This window comes from Giraffa tippelskirchi, chromosome 10, assembly GCF_054371585.1.
Source record: "Giraffa tippelskirchi isolate mGirTip1 chromosome 10, T2T-mGirTip1v1.2.pri, whole genome shotgun sequence".
NCBI classification, from domain to species: domain Eukaryota; kingdom Metazoa; phylum Chordata; class Mammalia; order Artiodactyla; family Giraffidae; genus Giraffa; species Giraffa tippelskirchi.
In genome coordinates, this window is record NC_137284.1 from 24,096,985 (window position 1) to 24,117,790 (window position 20,806).

General features: G+C 43.8%; 1 protein-coding gene across 3 annotated transcripts in view; it reads left to right on the plus strand.

Moving 5' to 3' along the window:
* The window catches only part of NELL1 (neural EGFL like 1), a 987,615-nt gene that overhangs the window by 76,765 nt on the left and 890,044 nt on the right, over positions 1-20,806 (plus strand). For all 3 annotated transcript variants that reach the window (XM_081533742.1, XM_081533741.1, XM_081533740.1), the window contains exon 3: positions 20,430-20,580. In XM_081533742.1, coding sequence (XP_081389868.1) covers positions 20,430-20,580 — 151 coding nt within the window. The remainder of the gene's footprint in view (positions 1-20,429; positions 20,581-20,806) is intronic.

Sequence of the window (20,806 nt, forward strand, 5' to 3'; positions counted from 1 at the left end):
TGATGGACAGGGAGGCCTGGCATGCTGCGGTTCATGGGGTCACAAAGAGTCGGCCACGACTGAGCGACTGAACTGAACTGGGTGTACAGAGAGGATGTGGTATTAGTACATGCTAGAGCCTTGCTGGGGAGGGGTTGCAGTCCCAGATGTGTGGAGGGTCAACCACTGAGCCTGTGCGCCTGCAAGAGGATGCAGCCAACTGGTGACCCTGAGTACTGCCCTGTGTCTCCTCATTGCTGCATTCACTGCTTTGTTACTGGTGGGAATCTGGGCCCCATTGCCAGATCATTTAGCTTTTTGCTGTAGGTCTGGATCTTTATATGAAATCTGGGAGTTTTTGTACTGTCTTCCATTGATTCTAAGACACACACACATTCACATTTTCGTCCTTTTGTAATAAAGGGTCTAATGACCAATAGTGTCATTGTTGATAGCTTTTGGTTTTCTTGGTAGGATGTGTAAAATAATCTTGTATCTTGTAATTGGTGACACCTTGGACTTGAAGAAATGTGATATGTAGCTTGGGAGAGTGGTGGGTGACTTGGGGACTAAACTCACATTCTGCGCTGTGTCTTGTGGGAAGCTGCTCAGTTTATCACCTTGGACCTGGAGCCAGGAGGGTGTTCAGGACTCAGTTCTCAGTAGTGGCTGCTTCTCACCATCACTTGGGACACTTAAATAAAATAAGTCCTGATGCCAACTCCACCCTAGATTACTTTCCTAGGTCTCTGGGAATGAGGTACCTCAAAAGAGAAGGCCCTCATCTGCCTAGGCATTTATGAGCTGCAGGCATCGTTGGAAAGGAGAAACACAGGGTGGCTGGTACTTAGGGCTTGGCAGAAGTTTCCCTGGCCGTGGACTTTTAACTGCATATTTCATGCAGAAGCCAGCCACAGCATACTTTCTGATATTAACTTTAAATCGAAGATCTCACCATAATTAGAAAGCTGCCCAGCCCATTAGTGTGTTCTTAGAGTGTGTGCGGGGACAGGGCAGTCTTGGGGATGCAGCTTCTTGGACTTCTGCTTTGTTTCTTTTCTTTTTTAAAAAATTTTATTTATTTATGGCTATGCTGGGTCTTCGTTGCTGTGTGGGCTTTTCTGTAGTTTTTCTGTAGTTGCGGCAAGTGTGGGCTATTCTCTAGTTGCAGTGTGCAGGCTTCTCTCTGCAGAGAGCTCTGCAGTTGCAGAGCACAGGCTCTAGGGCATTCAGACTTCAGTAGTTACAGCTCCCAGGCTCTAGACCACAGGCTCAATAATTGTGGGGCATGGGCTTAGCTGCTCCGTGGCATGTGGAATCTTCCTGGATCAGGGATCGAACCTGTGTTTCTTGCATTGGCAGGCAGATTCTTTACCACTGAGCCACCAGGGAAGCCCTGTGTTTTTCGGTTTTAATTTTTTTTTTTTTAAATTGTACACGCAAAGAGTTGGACACGACTGAATCGACATGGTATGCATACTTGATTTATAATGTTTTAATTTCTGCTATACAGCAAAGTGATTCAGTTACACGTATATATATTCTTTTAAAATATTCTTTTCCATTATGGTTTACCATAGGATATTGACTATAGTTCTCTGTGCTATACAGTAGGACCTTATAGTTTATCCATTCTATATATAATAATTGTTGCTGTTTTGTCACTAAGTCATGTCCAATTCTTTTGTGACCCCATGGACTGTAGCCCACCAGGTTCCTCTGTCCATGGAATTTTCCAACTAAGACTCCTGGAGCGGGTAGCCATCCTCTTCTCCAGGGGAATCTTCTCGACCCAGGGATCGAACCTGTGTTTCCTGCATTGGCAGGCAGATTCTTTACCACTGAGCCACCAGGGAAGCCCATATATAATAGTTTGTATCTGCTAATGTCAACCTTCCACTCTATTCCTCCCTCAACCCCCTCCCCACTGGCAACTGCAAGTCTGTTCTATGCCAGACATCTGCTTTGAATCTTGCTTTTTTCCATGTGTAACTTTGGAATCCTATCTCTCTCAGTCTTGAAGTGACTGGCTGGAGAACAATGTTTTTTTTTTAAGAGCACTTATCTTGAAGGTGCCTCTAAAGCTCATTTACACATCTATCAATCAGCACGCATTAAGTGTGATTCTGCTTTGCCAACCAGTCCATCCTAAAGGAGATCAGTTTTGGGTATTCATTGGAAGGACTGATGTTGAAGCTGAAACTCCAATACTTTGGCCACCTCATGCGAAGAGTTGACTCATTGGAAAAGACCCTGATGCTGGGAAGGATTGGGGGCAGGCGGAGAAGGGGACGACAGAGGATGAGATGGCTGGATGGCATCACTGACTTGATGGACATGAGTTTGAGTAAACTCCGGGAGTTGGTGATGGACAGGGAGGCCTGGCGTGGTATGATTCATGGGGTCGCAAAGAGTCGGACACGACTGAGCAACTGAACTGACTGAACTGACTGCTTTGCTGTATGTGCCAGTCACTCTGCTGGGTCCTGATTGCACAAGAGGAACATGTAGGATACTCTACCCTTGGGGGGCCTAGATCCAGGTCCAGGGAGGAGAGAACCAGGAACATATTGTATTCATTCATTCATTCAACAAATATTTATTGCACACCCAAGTGATGGGCACTGTTCTGGCTAGATGTAAGAGATGTAGCAGAGAAAAAACAGAGTCACTGAGTTCATGAAACTTCGGTTCCAGCAGAGATAGGGAATCACAGTAAACAAGTATACTCATAAATTAGTAGCTATAGATAGTCATAGAGACTATGCAGGAAATAAAATAGCAATACTGAAGAGAGAAAGAGACAGAGAGGATTGACTCTAGGTAGAATTATTGGGGAAGACTTCCTTGCAGAGGTGGTATTTGAGCTAATGCCTGGATGAAGAAGTCAGCCATGCAAAGATAATGATATTATTCCTGACCACTTAACATGGTTAGTGATGAATACTTTTTAGGTGCTAGACATTGTTCTAAATTCTTTATGTTTGTTAATTCATTTCCTTCTCAAAACAATCCATAATAATCCTACAAGGGAGATAGGTATTATGGGCCCGAGTTTACAGAAGGGAAAACAGGTTAAATAACCCTGTTATTTACATGGCCAAAGTTAGGTGCTGCTGCTGCTAAGTCGCTTCAGTCGTGTCCGACTCTGTGCGACCCTAGAGACAGCAGTCCACCAGACTCCGCCGTCCCTAGGATTCTCCAGGCAAGAATACTGGAGTGGGTTGCCATTTCCTTCTCCAGTGCATGAAAGGGAAAAGTGAAAGTGAAGTCGCTCAGTCGTGTCCGACTCTTAGCGACCCCATGGACTGTAGCCTACCAGGCTCCTCCGTCCAGGGATTTTCCAGGCAAGAGTACTGGAGTGGGGTGCCATTGCCTTCTCCAAAAGTTAGGTGCAGTAAGTGGCAAAGCTGAGAATTAAATCCAGGCTGTTTTGCTCCCAGAGCTGACATTTTTGGAAGAGCAGATACAAAAACTCTTGTATCAAACAAGTTTAAGGGGCACCAGGATGGCCTGTGTGGGTGAAGGTACCCGAGGAGGTCGGAGAGTGTGGCTAGGGCCAAAGTAAAAGCTTGGTCTTTGTTTCAGCCCCGGCAGCAGCACCAAGCCATGCAGGGTCTTTCAGCCATTGTGAGAAGTTAGGGTCTTTTTTCACTTGCATTGGTCAGTATGGTAGATTGAGAAATGACCTCACCCCTCCAAAGATACTTATGTCCTAATCCCCAGAACCTGTGATTGTTAATTTACATGATAAAAATAGCTTTGAAGATGTGATTAAGTTAAGGATCTTCAGGTGGGGAGGCTAGCCTGCATTATCCAGGTGGGCCCAATGTAATCACAAGCGTCCCTAGAAGACAGAAACAGGAAGTTAAGTCAGGGAGGGTGAGTGATGTGAAGATGAAGACAGAGAGAGATGGCGAGGTGCTGCAAAACTGACTTTGAGGATTGGAAGGGGACGTGAACCAAGGAAAGCTGGAAAAGGCAAGGTAAGTGTATTTTCCTCTAGAGCTTCTGGAGGGCGGCAGGGTGGTTCTGCCCACATTTCAGTTTTGTTCCAGTGAAACCCATTTCAGGCTTCTGACCTCCAGAATCATAAGATTATGAGTTCATGTTGTTTTAAGCACTGAGTTTGCAGGCATACGTTCCAGAAGCAACAGGAAACAACTACAGGCAGCCATTTGAGGGTTTAAAGAAAGCAGTTGGGGTGGTTGATAGGATATGATTTAAGTTTGAAAAGGATTTCCTTGTTGCTCCAATTGCTACATGAGAGAAAGTCAGAAAGCGGGAGAAAAGGAGAAAGATACAGGCAGAAGCAAGTGGGCATTTGGAGGCTGCTGCAGAGTGGTGGGCAAGAGGATGGAGAGTCCAGGTGGGGATAGAGGCAGAGCTCAGGGCTGGCTGGGTGTGCTGGAGTCGCCCCGACAGTAAGAGAGCAGGCAGAGGAGGGTGTGAAGGAGCCTCCGGATGGCTGTAGAGGTGGGAGGAAAGCCAGAAGAATTCCGTGCCCAAAAGAGTGCCTGAAAAAGGAGGGAGGGGACAACCATTGGAGGTTGCTGAGAGGTCAATTAAGTGGAGGACAAAGAACTTGCCATTGGATTTGGCAAGATGCAGAATGTAAGATGGATCACAGTGCGTGGTACTGGTCTGTGCAGCTACAGATACTGGCTGGAGTCTCTGTCTAGACCAAGTTTGTCTTACCAGGCCACGGAGAACAGGCTCCGTAAATACAAATTCGAATGGGTGAATGATTGAATTTTGGAGTGAAGGGGTGGGGGAAACCCCTTTGCACTGAGGGCTCCAGAGCTTCGTGGAGTTAGAGCGCTTGGGCTGGGCCTCAAGAGATGGGCAGGTTTTGGATAGGTGTGGACAAGGTGGCTGGAACTCTGGGTGGGAGAAGAGTTGAGATTGCACCACATTGATGTGCTTTGTATTCCCAGGGCTCGGCTGAGAGCACTTGTCCAAGGATCAGCTACCAGCCAACTAACTGCTCATGGTGGTGTGTGGGGGGTGATTGAGGTCATTCGTGGCTGAAAAGAATATTTGCTGACTAAGTCAGATCACACTCAGGTAGCAAAGATTGCTTGGAAACCTACCAAGCACCCTTTGAGATGAATTATCATGAAGATGCTGTTTAATATACTGAAGGCATACTTTACTGAAGTGACTCAGCATGGTTACCCTAGGACAAGCCAGATCCAAATTATTTGCAGTGGTGATCAAAAACCAGTTTTCTCTCAAATGAAAAAAAATTTTCATTTTTTTTTCAAAGGCTTCAGTAAATGGGGATTGTAATTTGAGCCCTTGGTTGTAGATTGCTTTTGGGAGGGCAGTTGTGGGGAGTTGGTGAGAAGGATCCAGTAGTCGGAATGCGGTTGACTTTGAGTTCAGGCAAGTAGCAGCTCCAACTATTTGTTTTAAGGGTAACATTAATGTTAAATAGGATCGGAAAACATCTCTGAAGAGGTCAGTTTTCAAGTCTGAGAAACCATGCCAAGGGCCCTTTGCTGCACAAGTGCCCACGTTTCCTGGAGCTTCTGTTCAAAGCCTGGAGTTTCAGGGGCCCAGAGAGCTTTGCTGCCCCTCCTCAGGACAGAGTTTGAAAGGCCAATAATTACTCACTTTTCCCAGGAATCAGGAAGCACACCCAGTGGCCAACACAGATAGATAAATAGTGAGGGAGAACTTCCCAGCAGTGACTCTGGAACTAATTAGCTAACAAGGCGTGTAATTAGATTAAAACGTGTGATCTAAGAGCTGACGATGTGCTTTTTAGGACGGCGAAAATAAAAGAGCTGAAAAGAAAGCATTCCACCGAGGAGTTCCAAGTTACTGTCCCTTTGGAAATATTCAGGCCACTTGAAAATAGAGCAAAGGGCACTTCTCCAGCGGCCATGCCAGCAAGCGTGTGCCCCGACAGGTGGTCAGCATCAGGCTGGGGAGGGGCGGTGCTGAGCAGACCGGGTACCTCATTCATCACTTAGTTCTTGCTGTCTTACCTGGGGCCGGTGCTTCTCTTTGTTGTGGGAAAGATTTCTTTTTCTCTCCTTCCCACAACGTAGTGAGATGTTCCCATATTACTTTCTTGGCATGTATAGTGACCAGGTCTGCCCTACCCTAATAGACCAATTATTTCTGGAATGACCTTCTGTAGCTCCTGTCTTTTTCCTTCCACTTAGCTGGAGAGAAAGAAAACTTAAATTTTTTGAAGAAAATTTTGCTGTATTGTGAGGCATGTGGGATCCTAGTCCCCTGACCAGGGATTGAACCCAGGTCCTCGGCAGTGAGAGCACAGAGTCTTAACCACTGTACTGCTGGATAATTCCTAAAATCACACGTGAGTTTTGCCAAACTCCCTCCCTCTCCCCAGGTGCAGACTTCTGCAATGCAGACCCCCTACTCCGTCCAGTGTGGAGTCATAACCCTTTACCTCTGACCACTGGGACCCCAATAGAGTAGATTTTACCTCTGTCCCTCCCCTCATTCCCTGCTACTCATTCATTCCTTTACCCCTGTCTGAGGTAATTCTACCCTGTTCGTCCCAAGTGCAAAGTTTGTGCAGTTTCTGAGGTGAAATATTGGAGGCCACCAAAATAATTTCTCACTGAACTTCTCCCAGTTTGCTAATTAATATTATTTTGGTCATTGCAGTCTGTTGTGAAGTTGGAACAATTTCCCAGAGGTAGGAAGTCAGACATTCATCCACAGAACCAACTAAATTCCTTGCATGTGAGGGAGAAGGCTGTTTCATCAGGAGTACTTTCCTGTGGTTTGATACTTAGTTTTCCTGGTGGCTCAGATGGTAAAGAGTCGGCCTATAATGCGGGAGACTGGAGTTCAATCCCTGGGGTGGGAAGATCCCCTGGAGAAGGGAATGGCTACTTGATCCAGTATTCTTGCCTGGAGAATTCCGTGGACAGAGGAGCCTGGCAGGCTACAGTCCATGGGGTTGCAAAGAGTCAGACATGACTGAGATTGTGGACTTTGAAGAGGGCTTTCTGGCCTGATAAACAGGGAAGCTTGGATTCCTGATAGAAAAGTTATGTGATAAAGATACCTTCAGTCAGACACATGCTTAGAGCTGTTTGCATATCTCCAGTGAGGAGATGCTAGCTTTGTTTTGAAGCTGGAAAGAGAAATAGCCAGGGTTGTTTTCCATCAGGCTGCATACAGGCTTATGAGGAAGAGTGTTGCTTTCTGCTCATTGATGGCACAACTATCTCTTTGCACACAGAGCCACGGGAGCTTACCTTTGAAACATTAGCTGTTCACCCTCATAATTGCTCCATCCTCTAATTTAATGAAAACCCATTAAACTGAAACAATAATTAAAATGAGACATCATCTCTGTAGGAGGTTTGCATATTAAAATCACAGTGCATTTCAACGCAGGCAGATTTTTATTCTTGAACAGCATTCGAAGCAACATGTAAAAATGATTTATAATGAATAATCATAAATTAGAGAGCTTGCGGTCAAACATGATGCCTCACTGTTTACTGTTGAGTTGGAGTAGATATGGCAAGGTCAAGGCCAGTATAGCATTGAAAATGTCTCTCTTAAGCCTGAGAGTTGGGACTGCACAAAAGGGAATCAATCCTATTTGGGTCAGCCCCCTGCTCCAGACTTTTCAAGCAGGCTGGCGAGTGCACTCAGTATATGGGGCAGTTGAGGGTTTTGGAGAAGGAGTGCCCCTTAGATAGGGGAGAGCTGGCATTGGAGTGAAGTGGAGAAGCTTAAAGATACTTTGTCTGGGGACTAGGGAATTCATACAGAAATACCCAGAAAGAGCTGAAAAGTTGTTGGGCAAATTATGTAACTTCTACAAGCCAGAGATTCCTTATCTTGAAAGTGAGGTTATTAATGCCTACCTAGTGTGTTTTTGGCTTGCCAGGTGGTGCTACTGGTAAAGAACCTGCCTGCCAATGCAGGAAATATAAGAGATGTGGATTCAATCCCTGGGTTGGGAAGATCCTCTGGAGCAGGGCATGGCAAACCACTCCAGTATTCTTGCCTGGAGAATTCCATGGACAGAGGAGCCTGGGGGGGCTACAGTCCATAGGGTTGCAAAGAGTTGGACATGACTGAAGCAACTTAGCACACACACGCGTGCTTGCACAATGGATTATTATGAATGTGAAATATGATCTTGTGTGTGAACCCACTGGTGAATGTTAAAGCTCAGACTTCCCATGTGTAGATTTCTAAGCTGTCTTTGCAAAGCGACTCAGAAATGATGTCCTAAAGAGAGGCCAGGGGGAGGAAATACAGAGCACAAGCTATGTAGTAGGCATACTCCATGACTCCTTATTGAGCCCGGCCATGTGGGTAATATTACCGCTGTGTTACAGGTGGGGCAACTCAAGGATGAAGGAAGGAAGCTGAGTTACCTAAAGTCGCACAGAGGCTCCATGGTGGAGCAGGTATTCAGGCACCAGTTGGGCTGAGATGAGTGATCAGGGCTGAGAGGCAGTGGTGAGTCGTGGTTGACAGTAGACAGATCCGAGTTTGAAATCCAGTGGCAATACTTAAATACAGAGCTTCTTAACTCTTTATACCTCATTTATAAGATGGAAATAGCAATACTGACATTGCTGGGCTGTGGGTGAGGACTAAATTAGGAAGTATATTTAAGCCCTTTGCTTAAATAGATTAAATATATTTAAGTGTATTTATTCTAGCACATAGCAAACATTCAAAGATGTTTGGATGTTGGTTGGTTGGCTAGACCTAGATTGGATTCCCAGGAAGCTTCATAGGCTCTGCCAACATTTTAAGAGGAGAGTTAGAACTGACCACTCACCGTGCCTCCAGCCATGGCTGGCGACCCTTGCTCACCTGCAGGTTGTCCTCCTGCTGGGCCACAGCAATAACCCGCCATGGCTGCAGGGCTCTCCTGGCAGGGTGGGGGCTGGCATAGCTTTGTACACCCCCATCCTTTAGGTCTCAGGGCCTGCCCGAGCTGTTTTCCAAATAAACAGTTGTCCAGTGCTTCCCCTGTGGCAGATGCTGTTTTGAGAGCTTAACACGTATGAATCAATTTGATCTTCATACTGCTTTTATGGGATAGATGGAATTTTATTCCTGTTTTGCAGATGAGGAAGCTGAGGCACAGAGAGGTTAATGAGCCCATGGTCACATATCTGCTATGTGGGGAAGCCGGAATCTGAGCCAGTCAGGCTCCATAGTCCGAGTGCTTAACCACTACCCTGCACTGCCCCTTGTTGGGAGGATCAGGTCTCAGAGGGGAAGCTCTCTGGTCCTGTTTCATGGTATTTTAGCCTTGTATTCCCTCCTAAGAATTCCCACTTTGCTTCTGCCTCTGAACTGAACAACTGAGCAGTTCCTATTCGTCTATGTTTGGGTCTTTATTACTCGATGCTTAGCCCTTGGCAGAAAAAAGATGTGTCTTAAGTTTTGTGTCCATAGTTCCTGGTTCAGAAGAGTGCTCAGTAAAGGTTTTCAACGTGAAGAATTAATGAGCAAATGATTGGAAGAATGGCTGAGTAGTTGGCAGAGGGCAGGGCCCAGAACTGTCCTCATGTCTTCTGTAGAAACCCAGAGAGCATCATGTGCTAGAACAGTCACCTGTATTTGACAGATTTCTGTGCATCTTCACTCAGGATGTGGTGGGTATCCCTCTGCACCCTCAGACTCTTGACCGTGACTGTGGATTAAAATGACACTTAACTCAACTGCTAGTTATTACCGAAATAGACCTCAAATCCCATCAGCCTGAGCTGTTATGAACTGGAGGTGGGGGGGGCGGTCTGTGTTGAAATGCCCCAGCTGGCCATTCTGGGAGCTGACTGGTCCCCCGCATTAAGGAGGGGAGTGGTATTCCATGGGAAGCCAGAGCTGGTTGAGCTTAGCTGGAGTAGGGGTTAAGGGGGGTCTTATTGATTTAAAGAGGCACAATTTCATGATTGAAAGCTGGATAGTTGGTACTTATTTTCTTTTTGGATGCCCTTTCTGCTTCTCCTGTTTCTATAATGTGCTCTTATATTTTTAGCATAAAATTGATTGTTTTTTCCTTCCAATAATTCTCAGAGGAGATCTGGAAAATTGAGACATGGTGAAAGAAGAAAAATATCACCCAGATTAGCTTCCAATGTTAACATTTTGGTTGAAGCCCATTTGTATCTTTCTGCTATGCATCGCTCAATACATTTTTACATACTAGATATGTCATTACGCATGCAGTTGTGTCCCTGTTTGATATTATTGCCTAGGAATTTTCTGTATTATTCTAATACTTTTGATGTTATATTATCCTATGTAATTTTCCATTGGTTATATGCAGTCTAATTTATAACCACTCCCTAGATAGCTTTTTTGCTATACAGTGAAGTATTCCCTCCTCTCACCCCCCCCAGTTTTAATGAGATATAACTGGCATATAACATTGTATTAAAGTGTACAGCATAATGATTTGATATATGTATACTGCAAAATGATTACCTCCATAAGCTTAGTTAACATCCATCACCTCGCATAATTAAATTTTTTTTCCTATGATGAGGACTTAAGATCTACTCTTAGCAACCTTCAAACATATAATATGGTATTGTTAACTACAGTCGCTCTGCTGTGCACTACATCCCTAGAACTTATTTATCTTAGAACTGCAAGTTTGTAGTTTACACAATGCAGCCTTTATTAAAAAAAAATCTTTATCAGACTTTTGTTCTCCTGTCCTGTGATTCAGACAGAGTTGGCATCCATGCTTTACCTCTCTGTTTTGAGGATTCCACTGAGATGGGGGTGGAGGTATAAGGATTATAGGGGGAGACTTGATCACTGGTAGGTTATGGTGCTAGTATAGGGAGACAGGGGGCTTCCCAGGCGGCGTTAGTAGTAAAGAATCTGCCTGCCAATGCAGGAGACACAGAGAAGCGGGTTCAATTCCAGGGTCGGGAAGATCACCTGGAGGAGGCAATGGCAACCCACTCCAGTATTCTTCACTGGAGAATTCCACGGACAGAGGAGCAGGGTGGGCTACAGTTCATGAGGTCGCAAAGGGTCGGACATGACTGAGCGCACGTAGGGAGACAGCCTTAGTGACCAGGGGATGCAATGATTTTCCTTGCTGGTATTTTTAAATGTTGAGAAGAAGAGTTCTGTTCCCCCAACATGCTCATCTAATTAGTAAAATCATGGGGGCCCCTGAATCGCTTGAGTCACATGGGAATTTAAAAAAATTAGCACCATGTGTCACAGGATTCTTTGAGTTTAGTCTCCGAATGGAGGAGCTAGGGGTGCTTTTCTGGCTTTATTATTCCTTAGGCAGCTTATTATTTTAATGTAATTTTTCTCTGCAGGTTGGTGTTATAATTGAGTGTCTTTGGTAAACCTCTTCTCTCGGGTCCCTGACTTTGGAATCAAGACATATTACTAGTGCAGCAAATAGCTTTTGAGGTTTCACCACGTACCAGGCCCCATGCTGAGTGCGAGTATCTATTGATAAACCATTTTCTATGGAATTCAGTGCAGTGGGCATGATAGTTGTTAATGAAGTGATGGCACAATATAATGATTAGACCCATAAAGCCTTGATATTTATAAGAAGCCCAATGACGGCAACATAGGGAATACAAGGTCTGGATGGTCAGGGAAAGATGGCCTGAGGAGTAACAATTAATCTGGTATCCACAGAAGTGAGAAGGGAGGTCAGTGCAGATGAGAATGTACCGGGGTGGGAAGGAACATGGCCCTGGGAAGAAAAGACAGGAGCTTGTGTGGCTGGAATGCAGGACGAGGTGGGTAAGAGACAGGAAAAGAGAATAAAATGAACATAAGCAGGGGTGCCAGGCGAATGCTATGGAGTGTTCTGATCGACTCTGCTGGGAGACAGGACTCAGTTTTTCCTCTAGTCACATGCTGTGTGACCTTGGGCAAGCCATTCTCTGTGCTCCCAGTTTGACTCCCTGTGCCTCAGTTTCCTTACCTGTAAAATGGGGGAACGTTGTTTAGCTCAGGGGTTGTACAAATAGATTGCTCATAAGTATTTCCTGAGTGAACACAGTGGCAGGCACTGGGTATATGATAATTCGTCCTTTTCCCACATGTACCAAGCACTGAGATCATACGTACTGGCAAACAGTAGACCTAGCACAGTAAAGAGTGTAGCATATGGAACCAGCCTGCCAGGTTGGGATCTCAGAACCATGGATTCCTGGCCCAATACCTTTTTAGAAAATCATTTAAATTCTGTGAAACTTAGTTTTCTCATATGTAAAATAGGAAAAATAGTAATGGCTATTCCTCAGATTATTGTAATTAGAGAATACGTATAAAGCAGTTAACTCTGCCCTTGTACCATAATATGCCATGCACATATTTGCTTTTTATTATTCTGGCTTCTGGAGCTAATGGATGTTTAATGGGATATTATTGTGAACTTGTTAGTGGAGATAGAAATCCCTTATATATTAAGTGGGAGGCTCTTGGTGTTCCTACTACTTTCTGCTTGTGATTTTGGCTGCTTTAAAAGTGCTTAGATCAGTAGCATCTGAAGTTCTCAGAGAAGAGCCCCAGGACCTAACAGTGGACACGGACCTCTCTCCACACAGCAGCACTTGCCCGAGTTGGCAGTTCTAAAATGGCAAGTTTCCTCTCTATTTAGAAATGAAATGCTGACTGTCATTTCAATTTAGCAAGTGTTGCTTTACCTTTCAGGGCGATCTTAACCACAAGCTTATGTGGGACTCAGGCTAGAAGGATGTGCCATGTCTGTAACAAGATTCTGCCATGTGTTGAATTTCTTAGTGTTCACATGCTATGATGACCGAGATGTCGCCTGAATTCATCAGTCAAGGCTGCCCTGGCACGTTTGTTTTGTCCTATTTCTGCTGTTTTTGCTCTCTTGACCCACTGATCAGGGGAGAGTTCCCTCCAATATTAGATTGAATAGTTGCTTTCCTGCTAAGACTTTTAGGGAGAGAGGCTTGCAAAGAAAGAAGACTGCTAGGATAATGGAAAACATATGGGTAATGAAAGCTTCAAAGCAATGTGCAAGGAATGCCCTCTTCTCTGTTTCTCCTGTCTAGTAAATACTTGTTCATCTTTTTGACTCAGCCTCAAAGATGCATCTTATGTGATGTCACCCCCAGGCCCCCTTCCTTTTTTGCGCCTTGGTTTTCACCAAGTAGCTGTCATGCTTATGCAGTTATCCTTGACGCAGAAATTGTGTTTTGACCTTTTCACTGGTACCTGGCACAGAGTAAACACAGGTATGTTTGCTGACAACGAAAATCATCACCTTTCTTACGCTGTATGTCAAGGAAAAGGGAAATGAAGTTGCTTCTAGATTAGGTAGAGAAGAGCTTGTGAATACTACTGTGTAATTTCTCTCTTGCTCCACTCCTCAGCCTCCTCCCTTCACCTAACACGGTTTTACTGATGGTTAATCATCATATTAGCATTTTTCGTCTTTCCTGAAAGTTGATTAAGTGGAGCCATTTCATCCTAGGAAGGAAAAAGCACTTAACCCTTGCTGCTGAGTTAGCACTTCTTAACTAAATCAGGCAAAACCTCTTGAGTATTTGGAATGACATTGTCTTTTCTCTCTGTTTTTTAAAGTGTAAAATGTTCACTATAAGGAGTTGTTATGTAGGAAATTACCTTGGTGCAATGGTAGCCTCCAAGTATACTTCCAGAAGTCACAAAATTGAAAGCCTCACAGGTAGGCCAAATTCAGGTGCTTGAATCATGTGGCTTATCAAATCAATTAAAAATACCCAGAAGGAAGCAGGGACCGAGAGTTCCTAGGGTTCAGGTAGGGTGAGGGGAGAAGGCTGGGCCAACCCACTGGGTTCCTGGGTTATGCATTGTCCCTCTATTCAGTCTTTCTCTCTTTCTCTCACCTCATCAGTCTCTTCTCTAATGCTGTGGCTACATGGAGAGTATCTGAGGTTATTAAAAAGATAGGAGATAGGAGGTGCCTGGTTCAACAGATAGGAGGTGCCTGGCACCAATGTGCTTCCTCTTAATGGGGAGACTTGGACAAACATGCCTGGCCACAGCTGTAGTTCACCAGTTAATTCGGTGAGCACCAATGGGTTCTATTAAAATTTCTGAGAGAGAGAGTAGAGATGAGACCAGAATGGGAATGATGTCAGAGACGGATGTCAGATTTGGGGATGACATAGCTGCCATTCTGAAGGTGGCTATTGTACATTATGACTTGGTCCTCCCACCCCCTTCTATTTATAAGTGATATTTTTATTCAGTCCTTTTTATCTTCATTCAACATAATTATGGTCCACTTATTGGGTATATGTTTAGCACATTTCAAAGATTTCTAAATTTCTATCTATATTTAACATGTCTATGAGTTTATCCCAGATTGGGAAGATCCCCTGGACAAGGGCATGGCAACCCTCTCCAGTATTCTTGCCTGGAAAATCCCATGGACAGAGGAGCCTGGAGGGCTACAGTCCATCGGGTCACAAAGAGTCGGGTACAACTGAGCGACTAACACACACACACACATACACACACACACACTTTTATAAATCCCACTTATTTTTCTTGTTCTCTCTAGAAGAACTGAATATTCTCAAATAATGCAGCAAACACATATTGTAGTAGTTATATACATATAGAAGTATATGTTCAGGATAGGTTCTCATTAACTGGTTTTCATCCGTTGCCATTTTAACTCTAGGGAAAAAAAAGCAGGCTACTGCAAAATAGGTGACATACACTGTTTTCAGAAATCAATCACAGTGTTTATTGTTGTCTTGGAAAATTGGTAGCAAAATGATAGAACCTGGGTTTTTTATAGATGGGAAATGTCCTCTGTACCATCTTGCTATGTGACTTAGGAGCAGGGGAAACTGATTCACAGAACTGTTGAACTAGGAAACAACTTGGAGACCATGGAGTTCAGTCGTTTAAATTTTAAGATATGGTGTGTGAGGATCAGAGAGGTCAAGTGTCTTATCTAAGATCACACAGCTTAGTTATCTGCAGAACTTAGTCTTTAGTTCTTTGAAACCTGGTCCAATTATAATTGTAAAAGGAGTAGGATTTCTTATATTTTTTAGTGGCTGAAGTATGGTAAGCATTTATTTGAAATAGCTTTTTTTTTTTGAAAGTGAAAATGTACATAAAATCTCAATTTATCAAAGTAGATGTTTCATGTTTTTTTTTTTTTAACATTTCACTCTGAGTGCTAATGGGATCTCTTTACTTCAACATGCCAATCATTTACAATGAGAAATGAGAAAAGCCAGCAAAAGACATATTCAGCTTTCTAGGAGGGTTGGGTTGGATTAGTGCATTAGCTGGAGTGTCCTACAAAGAAGAATAGGCTGAACTGGCACTGGAAATCATTTTAATTTGATAGTCACTTAAGGACTCATTTATCTCCTTGTTGTCCAAAAGGTATCATGCTATTTTCTGACTGTAATATTTGTGTTACTTGAAGTAACAATGTAAACAATATAAATGACATAAATGGAAAATTTATGGAAATTTATATTTCTATAAATATAACAGGAAAGCAACATTCCTGGCTTTCCTGTGAATGACCCATTTTCTATGTGGTAATGCTCTGTTCCCGCCACCTCCATGCCACATCACTGCACTGGGTTTAGGGCAGCCAAAAATGGAGAAGAGACTTGTTTGATACTGTATGATATCACTTATGTGCAATTTAAAAACAATACAAATGAATACACATGCAAAATAGAAATAGACTCAGATTTAGGGGCTTCACTTGTGGCACACTGATAAAGAACCTGCCTGCCAATGCAGGAGATGTGGGTTCAATCCTGGGTCAGGATGATCCCCTGGAGGAGGAACTGGCAACCTACTCCAGTATTCTTGCCTGGAGAATCTCATGGACAGGGGAGCCTGGCAGGCTAAGTCCATGGGGTGGCAAAGAGTCGGACATGACTTAGCAACTACACAGATACACAAATGGAAAATACATTAGTTAGTTGATTCAATAATCTTGATTGAATGTCTGTTTCCTGCTAGCCACTAAGAACTGTGGATGCAGCAAGGAATAAATAAGTATGTCTGCACTCAAGATGCTTACAGTCGAGTGAGGAAAGAAAGGAAATAAAGTAAGAAACATGGAACAAGGTTATGATAAGTGATACAAGGAAATAATTGATCACAATACATGATAGGTGGGGAAATCACCCAAGTGACATATAAAACATTAATGGGGGTTTTGTTGGAGGGAGTGACCAAGAGGTTGCATATGCAGTGAGAGCTGGAGAAGGGAGAGGTAGGCAAGAGTAAATTTGTGTGTGACCATGCAGGCCATGCTGAAGAGCCTGATTTTACCCTGGGAGTGATGGGAAGCTGCTGGAAGGTTTTATGCAGCAGATGAAAATGACCCTGACTTCTGCTTTAAGAAGGGCACTTGGGCTGCTGTGTGGGCAACAGAGGAGGGAAGGCAGCGTGGAGACCTTGAGGACACTACTGGAGAGATAATGGCAGCTTGAACAAAAGTTTAAGAGTGGGGCCAGGAAGAAATAAACAGATGCCAGCTGCTGGAGCCCTCATGATATGTTCTTGGATTGAATACAGAGGGTGGAGAAAAAGAAAAAATCGAGGACAATTTCTAGTTTTTTGACCTTAGGAAGTAGGTGGTTCCATTTGCCAAGACTGGGAACTCTAGGAGATGGTAAAGGGTCGTTGGAGAGAAAAAGAGCTCAGTGGTGAATACAGCTTGAAATGATATTCGATGTGCACATGGAGATAGTCAGGAGGACATTGCATATATGAGTCTGTTACTTAAAGGAGAGGTTAGGGTTGCAGATGTAAAATTTTGGGGTCATTGGCCATCAGATTTGATCATATCCGTCAGGGAAAACTGAGAGGTGAGGACACCCATAACTGATTTGATATACATCAATCCCCCAGTAGGCATGCTGATCAATCATAGCCCTATTTTCACTGGGCCTAAGCTTCAGAATCCTCTATGAGCTCTCTAGGCAGCCACCACCAATCAGTTGAAGCCTAACTGATGAGTAAAGAAGGAAGTAACAAAAAGGAAAAAAATAAATCTAGATGTTAATATCAACCAAGACTTTTTACCTGGCACTAAATTCTAGGTGAAACTGATAGCAAGGCTGTTTGCCCAGCAGTAATAATAATAAAAATAACATTAACAAACATTGGCTAATGGTCTCTAGTTTGCAGAGTAATTTGTCTATACATTTAATAGGTTTTGAATATCTTTATGGAAAGTCCCATCACTTCATGGCAAATAGATGGGGAAACAGTGGAAACAGTGACAGATTTTATTTTCCTGGGCTCCAAAATCACTGCAGATGGTGACTGCAGCCATGAAATTAAAGGATTCTTACTCCTTAGAAAGAAAGCTATGACCAACCTAGACAGTGTGTTAAAAAGCAGAGATATCACTTTGCTGACAAAGGTCCGTCTAGTCAAAGCTATGGTTTTTCCACTAGTTACGTATGGATGTGAGAGGTGGACCATAAAGAATGCTGAGCACTGAAGAAATGATGCTTTCAAATCATCAATCCTAAAGGAAATCAATCCTGAATGTTCATTGGAAGGACTGATGTCGAAGCTCCGGTACATTGGCCACCTGATGTGTAGAGCTGATTCATTGGAAAAGACCCTATTTCTGGGAAAGAATGAGGGCAGGAGGAGAAGGGGACAACAGAGGATGAGATGGTTGGATGGCATCACTGACACAATGGACGTGAGTTTGAGCAAACTCCGAGAGATAGTGAAGGACAGGGAAGGCTGGTGTGCTGCAGTCCATGGGGTCACAAAGAGTCTGACATAACTTAGCAGCTGAATAACAGCAACAATGGATAATCTTTGGCTAGAATTTTGTAAAAGGCATAGAAGCATTCCCTAAGTGACTCTTACATCAGCCCTTGGCAGAAGCCTGACAGCACACAACTTAGTAGTAAAGTAGGGAAGGCCTTTCTTTAGGTAGGAAAGCAAATGACACTCAGGTAGGTTTTCTGTGGGTAGAGTGTTCTTGGGTTGGGTCATTCCTAAGTAGAGGACCAACCTTACTTCTGTGGACGTAAAAAGATTAGTCACAACCTAAAAGTTGAGTTCAGTTCAGTCACTCAGTCATGTCCGACTCTTTGTGACCCTGTGGACTGCAGTATGCCAGGCTTCCCTGTCCATCACAAGCTCCCGGAGCTTACTCAAAATCATTATGTTTTATTCACTGAAAATTTTTAGGACTTAAGCCTGGGAGGCAGCACCTCAATTAACCCTGAGAGAACTGCTCCAAGGAGGTGAGGAGAGGGGCCAGGTTATGTAGAAATTTTGCAACAAAAGGTAGGTAGTTTGAAGTCAAAAGATTATTGTAAATTAAAGAAAACCAGTAACCCAAGTTAAGGAATTTAGTGCTTTTCTATGTATGGAAAGATGCAAGAGTCTGGGCTCCCTGAAATCATTGCTATGCACCTGACATATCTGGGGGCCAGTATCCTGTTTTCACATCTTGAGTTTCCTCAGGGGAAACTGTGGTGAGTGGCTGTAGTCTGATGGCTGCTATTAATAGCAGAGATTCTTCCCTTCCTGAGTTCCCTTACCTACTCACCCACTTGCAGTTTACCTTCCGAAGGGCTCACCAGCTCACCTTCTGTGGTGGCTGCAATTGCTGTTGACTGTGCATCCTTTGTTTACTGACATGGCAGGAAATAATTAATTTCTCACTTCCCACCATCTGTAGCCTAGACTCCTACCTCTGGAAGACTGTTCTTCTCTGTGCTGCAAACTTGAAACGGCAATGTGTAGGATTACAGGCGATGTAGCTGGGGGACTGTGAGGAATCACCTAGTCCATCCCCCTCATTTTTGCAGTTGAGAAGACTGAGGCCTGAGGTCAAGAATTTGAGGGTTTCTTTTTGTTTAAAAGCGACTCTGTAGAATGAGGTGGTTCAAGGTCCTAATATGAGTCTGTGTTATTGCTTGGGCGCCATGGCCTTTGTAGTTCTACGGTTTTCTTTTCTTTTTAAAAACTCTTTATGCAGTTTTTAAAGGTTGCTTTGCATTTACAGTTACCACAGAATCGTGGGTATATTCTCGTGTTGTACAGTATTCTTGAGCTATGTTACGCCGCATTGTCTATACCTCCCCTCCCCAACCCCGTATAGTCACTCCCCCTCCTCCCTCTCCTCTGGTGACTACTAGTTGATTCTCTGTCTGTGGGTCTGCGACTTTTTTGTTATATTCACTAGATTATTGTATTTTTTATATTCCACAGATGTGACATCATACAGTATTTGTCTTTTCTCAGTCTGGCTTATTTTACTTAGCATAATGCCCAGGTCCATTCGTGTTTCTGCAAATGGCAGTATTTCATTCTGTTTTTATGGCTGAGTAGGATTCCATTGTATGCATACCACAGCTTCTTTACCCATTCGTATGGTGATGGACACTTAGGTTGTTTCCTGTCTCTTGGCTATTGTAAATAATGCAGTTCTATAATATGTTTTTCAAGGGTTCCTCAGGGAGTCCTGGAGAAATACCCAAGTAGTTACCATATGTATCTCCATATCACCCTATCGCTTGCAGAGGACATTGACAGGAGAGAAGGCCACCAATCCTCTGAATATTTTTCTTTAATTCCAGTCCCTTGGTGCCCACTTTCTGGTGCCAGAAAGTACAGTGTAAAATAGTGGTGTAACACCCAGTTTTATCATGACAAGGGTGAGTCTGACCATGAAATGAGGGCTCTCTCTCATTATGCGGATGTTGCAGAAAGAAAGATTCCTGTCTAGGAGCAGGATTCGCCGAACTCACACACCTCTAGACCTGCTGAATTGGCCTAAACTTTAATAAATATTTCATGAGGACAATCATCTACTGGATGTGCACAGAAATTCCAGGCACGCTGATGGATCCTGAGCATGCCTTGTATTTATTCTTTTAGCAAAAGCATAGTTGTCCGGCATTATTAGCTCTAGTAAATCTCTCCTGGTCACAAAGCCAGGACATATTTCCCTAGATATGTGAGGAGAGATAGAAGCTGAGGCCATGTGAAAAGGGAAATGAGAGCCTGCTGAGTGGCACTGGATCCTATTAGACTCAGGATTTTCTGAATTTTGGACCCCATTTATCTGACTGCCTCTCACCCTATTTTCGGCAACCTAATCTGTTTGCAGCAGGCCAAATTGCTCCATGTCCCATAAAAATCCCTGTCAGAAAATCACTGACTGGCCAATTGTGGACTTGTCAAAGTGACAAGTGGGCATGATGGCCGGGACAGCATTTCCGGGCTTTGCCTTGAGTGCAGGCAGCCATGTGGAGTGGTGGGCGGTGCCTGAAAGTGGAAACTATTTACAAAAAGGGCAAAGGGGGAAAGTACCCTGGATCCTCCAGACAAGGCATTTTTAACTGTGTGTCTTTCCTCCTTTTCCTTCTCATATTCCCTCTCCTCTTTTCCCATCTGTATTTCTTCTTACCTTCCCCTTCTCCTCCTCCTTGAATCCTTAGATGCAGAAAGAGAGATCCATGCAGCCCCTCATGTGAGTGAGAAATTAATTCAGCTGTTCCGGAATAAGAGTGAGTTCACCTTTCTGGCCACTGTGCAGCAGAAGCCATCCACATCAGGAGTGATCCTGTCCATTCGAGAACTGGAACACAGGTAAGAAAGTGCCGTCTGCTTCTCAAGATCTACCTGGAATTCATGCACTACACAAAACGTAAAGGGTGCAACTCCAGGAGAATGTTTGGCTGGATGAAACCTTGTGGCTGTTGAACACATTTGTGGACTTAACTTTGCGTTAAGAATTGACTTTGGGTGAAGTGGCTTTCTTGTTTGCTCTCCAAGGACCGCTCGTGAGTGTCTTTCTCACCTATTTTCTGTCTCC